The sequence below is a fragment of the Carassius gibelio genome, chromosome A13, assembly GCF_023724105.1.
Source record: "Carassius gibelio isolate Cgi1373 ecotype wild population from Czech Republic chromosome A13, carGib1.2-hapl.c, whole genome shotgun sequence".
Taxonomy (NCBI): Eukaryota; Metazoa; Chordata; class Actinopteri; order Cypriniformes; family Cyprinidae; genus Carassius; species Carassius gibelio.
The window spans coordinates 4506454-4518847 of NC_068383.1; the positions used below are offsets into that span (position 1 = coordinate 4506454).

General features: G+C 36.2%; 1 protein-coding gene across 2 annotated transcripts in view; it reads left to right on the plus strand.

Moving 5' to 3' along the window:
• Positions 1–12394, plus strand: part of LOC128025918 (MAM domain-containing glycosylphosphatidylinositol anchor protein 1-like) — a 152221-nt gene that overhangs the window by 72257 nt on the left and 67570 nt on the right. For both annotated transcript variants that reach the window (XM_052612529.1, XM_052612528.1), the window contains exons 5-6: positions 3916–4112; positions 5425–5557. In XM_052612529.1, coding sequence (XP_052468489.1) covers positions 3916–4112; positions 5425–5557 — 330 coding nt within the window. The remainder of the gene's footprint in view (positions 1–3915; positions 4113–5424; positions 5558–12394) is intronic.

A 12394-nucleotide genomic window follows, 5' to 3' on the forward strand; every position in this document is an offset into this window, starting at 1 on the left:
TCATATGAAGGCTGACCTGTGACCCTCACGTGTGTGACCTCTAGAGTAACCCCTGTGGATGTCAGCTGTTGGATACTGTGGATCCTCTCAGATCTCTGCTGCTTCGGGCTTTGCTGTTATATTCACCTCATATAGGCTACATTCAGCCACAAATCCATCTGCTTAATGTGATGTTCAAATAATTAGAATTTCTTATTCGCCAGGAACTCTAGGTATTTGAAATTGACCTGTTCACATTGGCTGAAAATCCAACATCCAACTATTTTTTGAATCCTAGACAAGTCATTTGTGCTATTCCATCATTATGAACTTATAGTACACAATCCTTATCAGATTTAATAATGCTTTTTTTTTATATTCTTAATGCACATGTAAAAGTTTCGGACACATTGTCGTTTGCTTATATATCTGTCCTTTCACGCATATTCATCGAGAGTGAGCTGAATTATGAAAGAGATACAGGGATGTTCCTGTGGGTAGAGAACAGGTGAATTGTGGGTCCATGCCCTCAGACCTACCAGGTGAAGAGAAAGCTCATGTTTATAAGATCACAGGTTTTATGCTCACACATTATGGAAATAATGCTGCAGTCCTATAGCAGTATGGGGACGATGGAGAAGCATGCATTACACAATAACGGAGACACACTCACTCACATAACATTCCTCGCTGACTCTGTCCATGTAGACAATGGGAGTGCATGGGAGAACAGCTACTGATTTATAAGTGATCTAATCAGCAAATAAATGAGAGGAAACCTGGAAAAAGCTCTTTGCAGGCACGCAGTGCTTTCTGGGCTGTTCGTATGTGCTCATTAAATCCAAAAGTGCTGCTCACACTCATGTGATGCTCTATTTCAAGAAATATGAAGAGTGCTAAATAATTCACAAGATGCTGGGATCAAACGTCCGTCTCTGTTTGTGCTCTTCAGAACACAGAATGGTGTGTGTTGGTGTGTGTTGGTGTTTGTGGGTTAAGTTTGTGACTGTACGGTATCAACCTTTTGGTGAGATTCAGTATGTACATCGATATATTCATTCTAAAACAAAGTTTTATGTTGATGTTTTTTATTCTCAGAGGAACCAGAGATGTGTCCAAACAAGCATTATAACTATTAATTTAGAAATGTTTTATTTATTATTAACCAATTGTAATAATAATAATGCAATTTTAATTAGAATTTTACATCTGAGTTTTGAGTTAAAATGGATTAAGTTTGAAAAGACATGAAGGTGAGTAAATTAAAATATTCACTTATTACTTATCACGGGTTATTAGTAACGCGTTATTGTAACACAGTTCCATTTGACAGTAACTAATACTGTAATGCATTACTTTTTAAATAAATTAACTCCGTTACCGTTACCATATGGTGCATTGTCCGTTACTTTTTTTTTATTAATAAATTTTGACTGAAGTGCAGCCTAACCTGTTTGCAGCAGCCACGCATTGTAGGATTGGTGGATGCCAACCACTGTAAACATGAAGACACGCTGTGGGCATGTTTCTGTTTATTCAAGTATGTGCAGCAGTCATGGTGAGTCAAGGCGAGAGCAACACGAGTTTCTCAAAGTGGAAATGTGCTCATTATTTCACTTTAGTTAAGCATAAAGACAAAAACATTTTATGTTTATGTAATGTAAGCTGTGTCTTTCTGGTTCGAATGTCCTATCCTAGCCCACGAATTTCCAATCCGTGCGCTCAGATTTTGTAAACCGTACCCTCGGTTTTTAAATCTGTACTCGCGAATTCATAATCTGCGCGTGCACTTTCGCAATCCGTTCCCATGGATTTGTAAACCGTAGCCTACTCATGGATTCATGCAGCAAGCTCCTACGTGTTAACATACAGTTTTAATGAATATTATTATGTGGAATGGGTCTACAGCAAAGTGTCTTAAGTGATTCTCTTTATGTTTTTCTCATACAGGTGAAACATTGTTGAAAACATGCAGCGGGTCTCTACTGTGGAGTCGCCGGCTTTCAGTCAGCTCCTTAGCATGATAACAGCATTTATATATATATATATATATATATATATATATATATATATATATATATATATATATATATATATATATATATATATATATTTACCTCCCTGAAATGACTTTTTGCAGGTTGGGATGTCTGCACCTCAGAGAAAACCAGTGTTGAGCTGCTGCAAGATCTTTTGAAGCCCAGCAGCTGTGGTCAAAGAGTTCTCGTGTGTTCGGAGCTGGATCGCGAATCATTTAAATCAGTTTTGGAGTGCATAGCGGGTTCGCGAATCATTTGAGTCAGTTCTGGAGTTCACAGTGGGTTCGCGAATCATTTTAGTTAGTTTGGAGTTCCAGCATGAATCATTTGAGTCAGTTCGGGAGTCGGAGCGGGATCGCGAATGATTTGAGTTCGGGAGTTCGGAGCGGGATCGTGAATCATTTGAGCCAGTTCAGGATTTCGGAGCGGGTTCGCGAATCATTTGAGTCAGTTTGGGGACCGAGAATCATTTGAGTAAGTTCTGGAGTTCGTAGCGGGTTCACGAATCATTTGAGTCAGTTCAGGAGTTCGGAGCGGTTCGCGAATCATTTAAATCCGTTCTGGAGTTCAAAGTGGGTTCGCGAATCATTTTAGTCAGTTCGGAGTTCGAGCATGAATCATTTCAGTCAGTTCGGGAGTTTCGGAGCGCGAATCATTTGAATCTGTTTGGTAGTTTGGAGCGGGTTCGCGAATCATTTGAGTCAGTTTGGGGATCGCGAATCATTTGAGTCAGTTCGGGAGTTCGGAGCGTGAATCATTTTAATCAGTTCGTGAGCTGCGGGTTCGCGAACCATTTGAGTCATTTTGGGATCGCAAATCATTTGATTCCGTGAAACCATTATAATTTTCACACACACACACACACACACACACACGCACAGTCACACCAGTGCACAGGAATCCATGGTTCTGCTCATTGGTATATTGGGTTGGGTCAGTGTGTCATTTGTGATTTTCTCCTCTGGCCTGTGGTCATCAGATTAGCTTCAGGTTCAGACGTCTAATAAATTTGAGTGATTATTTGACACGGTCATTGTGGTGTGTGTTAGTGCTCTAACCGGATTAATCTTTGTGGAATTGGCAGGGAATTCCCTACGGATCAGCAGATTTCCTAGTCAGTCTTTCTCTGACAGATGTGATGTTTTCATTTGAAGCTTCTTATTGAATTTACTCAGGTGTTATGCTTAAGTTTCTTCCAGAAGCTAAAATATATCCATTCATTTGTGTTCTCTGCACACACACACACACACACACACACACACACTATTAGACAGATTCCTGTTCATTCAGTGGGAATCACTGAGCAGCGAGAGGTCAGAGTTCAGACAGGGTTACACAGTCACATAGATTTAACTTTCACCTCTCTTTCCTCCATATGTGAAACTGTTCTCTGCATGATCTGTGTGTTGTGTGTGTGCATCTTGTTTGGCACATGTATTATTTCCATCCTTCTGTGAAATATGCAAGGAGATGCCAGTTGTTTTTGTTCATACTGTTTAAGTTGATGGTGATATTTAGTATCAAAGTCTAAAAACAACTTAAAAAAAGCACTAAAAGTAGTTTAAAAACCATGCATGCTGAGTTATCAATCTGAAGAAATGTCTTAAACCATTTTAATGAAGTGCATTAGAGAGCTATTATTGCATCATTCATTCAAACAATGAGACTGTTTGTGAAATGGCTAACCATCCATTCAGATCCATTTAAACTCTGGTGAAACTTGTTTAATGTTGACGATAGTGTGCTTGTGTGTGGAAAAAGTGGTCTTGTCTGAGACCACAAGATCAAGACTCTACAATTCTGGGTTTAGAGAGCATTTACCTCTGAGATTTCTCCATTAAAAAGATGACATTTTCCCAATCTAAGTCACTTCTCTTTCTTTCTGTCTGTTCTTCAGATCTGGATAAACCTGTGCTCACGGTGCACCAGACGGTGGGTGATGTACGAGGGAACTACTATCAGGAGAAAACAGTGTTTTTACGCTGTACGGTAAACTCCAACCCTCCCGCTCGCTTTATCTGGAAACGAGGAAATAAACCAATCGAACAGAGCAAAGACAACGGTGTGGACATCTACGAGCCTCTGTACACACAGGTACATGACTTTTTCTACCCCCGACCCTTACAACCCTTTTAGGAAAAAATTAATTTAGTAGGTTTATTAAGCTTTTGTTGTTGTTGACTGTTGGCTGTTGGCTGTCTCAATAATTGGTCACTATTTTGTTTCATATAATTTCATTTCATGAACATCTCTGGGTGTTCCAAAAGCAACTTTTAGTCCATTTAAGTTAACTTTCCGAAACAATTTTGTCCCCAAACTAAGTAAAAGCCAACCACTCCCACACACAGCTGGACAATATGCAAGATTTTTCTATTGGCCTTATTCTACTAAAACAGAAAATAGTTTAATTAGAGTTAATAATCATTTGAATAGCAGATAACCACAGGAGACCTGCTCAATCACAGAGAAACGTACTCAATAAATCAGCAATCCATCAGTGATGAATTCATAATCAGAGTACTTGTTATTAAAGAGTTGTTTGAATGAGGTGGGATGGATGGAGATTGATGGGTTTGCCATTAATAATGAGGATTAATCATTTTCCTGATGGACTCAGTCAGAAGAATTAGAGGAATTTAAAATTCCTGAATTCATTCTCTCTTTATCATGCACACAAAGCCTATGACATTGCATATATCCGAGGCTTTGTGTGCATGATAAAGAGAGCCCCATTTGTGTTCACACGAATAACATCATGAATTACTACTGACATATTTAACTTGGTCTCATTATTTGATATCTTGAACCTTGTTTAATGCAGAATGCACAATAAATTCTGGAGCATTTTTATTTTTTTCAGCCAAACTGAATGTTCCAATCCAAGCCAGTTTTATTTGAATTGGTAGTATATAATTACATTTAAATGTATTTAAATTTTGATTGGTATTAACATTTAAATATCATAAATATGTTTTCATTTTAAAATGTTTTATGCATTTTAACCCTGTTATGCTCTAATATTTCCTGTTTCTGACATCATATTTGAAGAAATAACATCACCACAGTTGTTTTCACTTGAAGTCAGCTTCTTTATATTACAGCCTTTATAAAGGGATTTTTTTTTAGTAGTAGTATTTCATAATTTGCACTTTGTGTTGGCCTTGTCTCATCTCAACATTGTGATGCCCCAGGTGGGAAAATGTGATTTCATATTTTAAATATGAATTACTCAGTAGCAGTCAAATGCTGCAAATAGAAAACATTCTAAAAGTAAATGGCACTGTTTGCAGATGGTGACCAAAAAACATGATTTTGTTATTATGTGTTAATGCATGTTTTGACTGACAGGAAAAAATGTTTTTGTGTGATGTATTTTTACCATGGGAATGTGTGTGTGTGTTTGCAGGGTGAGACAAAGGTGCTGAAACTGAAAAACCTCCGTCCACAGGACTTTGCTAATTACACCTGTCAGGTGTCCGTCCGGAACGTTTGTGATATTTCAGACAGCTCTGTCACCTTTCGCCTTACCAACACCACCAGTGAGTTCCCACATTCACTCGCTTTCAACTCTTTATACAGTAGCTGTATTGAGTTTTGCACAAGAGTTTTGTGAACCTTTTTTTGAAGTCCTGCTTTAATTTTATTTTGCTCATTTCAAAAATCTTTTCTCCTTCAGTCCTTTTTATTATTTTTTTTGTTCCTTTTCCCTTGGTTATGTGTTGACCTGTCAGATGTAACTCACCTTTCTTTGATTACATCTTCACTTTTAATCTCATGTTCTTTCTCTTCTGCGTTCTCTCATTCACTGTCTGTCAGCGCTGAATAAGACTTGTCTTTGATCATGACGGTCTCTACACCAGTACACTGGTTTGTGTCTCAGGTCTCTCTGAAGGCAGACGTCACTATCATTGTGTTGTCCTGTACTGAAATTCCTCCAAGAAATCTTAAAAAAAAAATTGAAATCATGTCAAATTTTTCTTGTTAGAATAACACAAATTGAGCTGTGGTGCACATACTGTATGGGGGGATGTGAGTTCACAACCTATCTTGATCCCATTCCCCCCTCTTCTCCATGTCATTTTCCTGTCTTCTATATCTCTTTGAATTAAAAAGAGCTCACAGGGGCTGCATTTATTTTGCACAGCTGTATTTTCAGCATCATTGCTCCAGTCTTCAGTGTGACATGATCCTTCAGAAAACATTCTGATAATCTGATTTGCTGAAAATGTATTTTTATTATAAACGTACAGTTGTGCTGTTTAAATGTTTAAATTTTTTTTTTACGTTTTCGTGGAAACTGTGATACATTCTTTTTTTCAGGATTCTTTAATAAAAAAGATCTGAATTTATTTCAAATATATTTTTTTGTTTATGTTATAAATGTCTCCTCTGTCATTTTTGATCAGCCTAATACATCTTTGCTGAAAAAAAAAAAAATCCTTCTGAACAGTAGTAGTAAATCTTTGTGATGAATTTCCCGCGTGACAACTAGCCCCAGTCTCTTTATACTACATTTAAACTAACATTTTCATCATTGTCAAAATAAATAGTTTGCGTAATCCATAACGAATCAAATTCACTGCAAAAGCAAAAATATGCCTGCAACTGGCAAATGAAAGAGAAATTTTTGCAAAAACAAAAAAAATATGACTACAATACCCAGAGAAACCCTTTATGAATTAGTCATGTAAAAAAACATGTTTGTTCGTGTTCAAATTAGCAGCATTAAGAATTCATGCTCGAGAAACAAGTTCAAAGCTTGACGAGAAAATCTAAAAGTAGCCCAAAAGTTCCTCCCTCTCTGTGTGTTTGTCTTTATTTCCCTCGTTTCTCGTTCTCTTTCTCTTGTGATGAGTTTGAAAGGCTGTTGATTCTCTTCTTTCTGCTCTCTCCACTACAAAGGCAGCTGTGAAATAGTCAATAGAGATGAGTGACAATATCAGAAGTCTGTACCTCACACACACACACACACACACATGCTCCGCGACGCCCCATCGGCGTCCTGCCCTGTGGAGAAACAACACACTGCTGCAAATTGGAATTTGTTTTCTGCGTGGCAGGAGCGCGGCTCGCGTACACGCAGCTCATCACAGAAAGAACAAAATACTGATTTGTTTTTCTGTTGATTTTCATTTTCTTTCCTCTGAACTGACGAGCAGGAAGGGGGCGAGATGAAATTGGAGGGAGCATGAGAAACACGTGTCAGATGCTGCGCTGAAGTTTGAGAAGTTCATCTCTTTAGAGGGTAGAGTGAAGGAGACTGCGTCTGTGCAAAGGATTCAATGCACTGTTTTCAATTACGGGTCGATCAAGACGTGTAACTCCAAAACTAGATGGTCAGCGTCCGCTTGTGTGAAGGTCAGATCTCAGATCAGAGAGAAAGACCTGCTCTGTTCACTATGGGGGATTGATCTATAAAAGCAATTTTTAACCATTTAGGGTCTAAACCATATCTAAACCATCATGGCTGATTATCTGTTTTCATAATTTTCTCTGCTTCTCCTCTTATACACTAGTATTCAAAAGTTTGGGGTCATTAAGAAATTAAGACTTTTATTCAATAAGGAGACATTGCATTGATCAAAAGTGACAATAAAGACATTTTTAATGTTACAAAAGGTTTCTAATTCAAATAAATGCTGTTCTTTTGAACTTTCTATTCATCAAAGAAAAAATCCACGTTTCCACAAATAATAATTATATTAATCAGCACTAGTGTTTTCAACACTGATAACAATAAGAAATGTTACTTGAGCATCAAATCAGCTTATTAAAATGATTTCTGAAAGGATCATGTGACACTAAAGACTGGAGTAATGATGCTGAAAATTCAGCTTTGCTTCACAGGAATAAATTTAACTTTTAAACATATTATAATAGAAAACAGTTTAAATTGCATTACTTCACAATATTACTGTTTTTACTGTATTGTTATTCTCAAATAAATGCAGCCTCAGAGAGCATAAGAAACTTTCAAAACATCTTCAAAAACATTGAAAAATCAAACTGATCTCAAGCTTTTGAACGGTAGTGTATGTCACTTTGGTATTCATTTAGAACAATATTAATTTACGGTAACATGGTTGATAAAAGTTACCTAGGAAAGACATACATTTATATTCTATTGTAATGAAAGATGTATTAAGAAATGTTAAGTCAAAAAAGCAATAACACGTGCAAAATGCATTATATTTATATTTTTCCTTTTTGATTTAATATGTCATGTATCAGGATCTTAAAGATGATTGTCAGATGAATCAGAATATTTTTGGATGTAGCAAGTGAAATTGACGTCTAGATATTGTTTTGAAGGTTACTGCATTCTTAAACCAGTTTTGTATAAAAATATCTCAAGATATAGTGTACAATTTAATCAGATGTCCAAAATCACTGATATTTCTTCCAGTTCATTCATCACACTGGAAAACAAAGGTCAAATCAAGCACATTGCATTGTGGGATACACTATACCATGCACTTTCCTCTGTTGTATACAGTACTCCACATTTTAGCAAACTTAGTAGGCCATCAGAAAGTTTCCAAAGTTTGCTTACTATATAGTGCAAGTACAAGTTTGTGATTCCATATTATGATTAATTAATATTTCATCCCTATGCATGTATATCAAATCTCAGCCTTGAAAAGATACAGGCACCATTTGTATAGATCGTTCAAGAGGAAACGACTGATGTAACTCAATCCCATGCATCTCACTCATGCTCAAATGAAGCTTTAATTGGATAATTGTATGGCTGGGATTGAGAGAGCTGTAGACGATCTGGAAGAGAGAGAGAGAGATTGTTATTATTCAGAGAAAAGAGTGAACCTGTTGGAACATTTCTCTCTTTCGAACTGTTTTTTTGCCTCCTCTTTTAATGTTTTCATATTTTCCACTTGGCCGAATCCCACTGCAGTAGGATATGATGAGCTGTCAGTTTAAATGCTTTAGGAGCCTCAAAGAAAAGGAGCAGAAGGAATTAGGAGAGGGTCTACATAGACAGCATTTCCTGACAGCAAGTCTTGTTCACACTGATCAATAGAAGCTGGTAAAAATAAGACGTCATTCTGTTTTTGACAGGGAATTCATTTTTTTTTTTTTTTTAATTATTATATACGAGTAAAACCGCTCACAGTAATACTAACTTTGTCTTGCTGATATTTGACACTAGTATCTTCCCATTGACAGAAACTGTCATTCACTGAGGCTCATGTCATCTCACAAAATGTCAGTTTTGACATTATTTTCATGATAATTAATCATATTTCCAACATAATGAAAAACAGAAAGGGAAAACCTTTTCATTTAAAATAATTAGCGTATATATAGTTAATATAATTTGCATTCATGATTTATGATTTTTTATTTATTGATTTATTATTACATATATATCAAATTATTATATATATACTAAACTTCTTGTTAGTAATTGTAATATTATAATTTTAACACACACACACACACACACACAATTTAATGAGAAGTACATCTGCATTTAGTCTTACAGTATGTGCTTGTGTTTTGTTCACCTTTGCCTGTGATTGGTTGAGGGCTGGAGAGATTATTTTCTCTGCTATCTTTATGCCATGGATGCCCAGGATTAGATTTTCCTCAGGTGGTTCACACACACACATACACACACACAGAGAGAGACAGAACAGGTGGCGTCCGGTAGATTGATTTTTGTATCGCAGTCCTGATGCTGTATTGGAGTTCATTCTACATGATAAAGACGCTACACTAAATCGTCCTCCCTCACGGCTGTCACGCTCTGAGTTTCACTGTATGAACACATGTGTGTATCGAGCGCTGCTTACCAATGTATTGACACTACATGGATTCGACGAGATGTGACAGATGGTTGATGAAGGAAAATCTTTACTTGTTCTCTGAATGTCAGCCATAAATCTCAGCTTTATATCACATCAACTCCATATATCATTACATAGTTACTCATGTTGAACATTTAATGAAAACATCATTTTATACTCCAAATAATCATGTGTAATCTAGGAGTGTAATCCAGGGAACTAAATACTTTGTAAATGAAATATGATGTATTTCGTGTCTTTTGATTTTTATTTTTTTTTATGTTTTATTTGGAATGGATTCATAAGCAAACGATCAGATTATTCATCCTAAATTAATGATATGTCTGACTTCACAATATATATTAACTGATTTACAGTAATGCTGATTAGTTCAACTATGTATGAAGACAAACAAAAAAAGCTATAATCATGCTTTTTGCACCTCTGAAGGGCACTGGGATGCTACTTGGAGGGTAAAAAAAAACAATAAATAAATAAATATGCTGATGGCATCAAAAGTTTTAGTTGCATCTTAAATTATTATTATTATTATTATTTGCTATATAATGAAAATATAGTATGCCAGTCAATTCTTCATGCAAGGTATAACAAACTGTAATGATTTGATGCAATTTAACAAGATTCGGTCATAAATAATATATATTTATTTATTTTAATATATTTTTTAAAATTATTAATAACTTAATTATTTATTTATTTTTTTGTTAAAAAACAACCCCATTTGAATGTGGATCCTCATCATTTTTTACCATTTTTAGGCCGTTAATTCAAACGGCCTCTTCTCGACACTCTGTTTGCTGACTGGTTCTCCTATTAGTTTATTTTAGAGTGTGTTTTCTCTGCTTTTGAAATCTCTGTAGGTTCTCTTTGTTCAAATCTAGAGGGTTTGAACACAAATGGTTTGTTTGTAGCTCAGATTACGGGGGTGGATTTCTGGCGTCGGATATATGTAAATGAATGCAGTGTGGGTTAATGTGTAATGCTGAACATGTGCTTTTGCTTTAGGGGTCATCGTCTGGCTGTTAGGATGAGTCTAATAAAGGGTTGGTTAAGCGTTGGTTAGCTGTGTTAATGTATCTCTGTCTCAGCCTCTTTGAGCCATTAGCTGCCAGTAATTGCCCAAGCCAGGTCCCTACGGCAATAGAGACGGCGGATGTCCGATCTCTAGATACTTGTTGCTCTGGTGATTCGATCTCTTTTACACACACACATTGTATGAACATTAAACACCTGGAATGACCGACTGCATTTGACGGGACATGCTTTAAACTACAGAGCATACTGCATCCCATAATGCAATGCACTCGACATCTATTAAGATGAATGAACCTGAAGAAATATTGGGATTCTTACACTAGTAGTTTGTCTAGTTTTCTAGTTAAAATATATAAACATACTTTAAACAAGATGAATTTACTTGAGAAGCAACACTGCGTGAGATATTAAAGCTTGTTTGCAGGCGATATATCTTTATCGGTATAATATTTGTGTTTTGTCTTAATGCACTGGAAGATTTCTATACCTCATTTGAGGGTACATATGTTAAAACAAGCAAAAATAAATAAATAAAAGCCTAGGAAACAATGCTTAATATCTTATGCAATGTTGCATCTAAAGTAAGTTTGTCTTGTTTGAATGATTTTTAGATATTGTATAAAAATAAAACAAGTCAGATAAAATGAATAAAACATTTACATTTTTTAATGCATTTTTTTTTTTTTACACTTGATTGGATCATTTTGAGCAAACATTAAGAAATGTTGTGATGATGGTACAAGTTTAGACATTTTTATTGCTGCATTTTCCATATTATTATTATTATTATTATTATTATTATTATTGTAATTTTATAAAGTAGGAGGAAGTATACAATGTATTCTTTCCAGTATTTAGTCTGTAGTTAGTATCCATTATGAACATACTCTAACCGTGTTACAGTTGTGGTGCTCATGTGGATGATGTAGGTTTGAGTCCTGTTACTGTATGTTCTCGTCTCCTTTCCTTTCTCTGCTCAATCTTTTTCTCTTCCCTCTAAAATGATGCTGTGTAGCAGTGGGTTTGACCCTGTGAGAAACAATGACCCCTGCCCTGTTATGACACATAGCTCTCTTCCATATGCATATGCACAACTGTGAATTTCTATAGCAAAGCAGATTTGAAAGCATACCGTAAGCATAGCAGAGAGCGGCTGAGGGAAGATGTGTCTGATATTGATCAGTCTGTGTCTCGCTACACTCACCTGCCGTCCCTTACCATCAATACACAGAGCTGATACACCATCAGGTGGAATGAGGATGAATGGGCTGCATGTGTGTGATGTACACACTCATTTCCCCTTGGGAGAGGACATTTGCCTGTTAAAGGGACAGCTCCCACAGATTAGATTTCTGTCATCTTTTTTTTTCTCTCCAGTTTTTTGTTCCAGTCTACATTTGCATAGATGTTGACAGTCCCAAGTGACCATTCCTACAAGACTCCATAAAGGACAAAAACACCCGCAAAATAAACCATAACTGTTGTCTACATGACATATTTGTAAGGCAAATG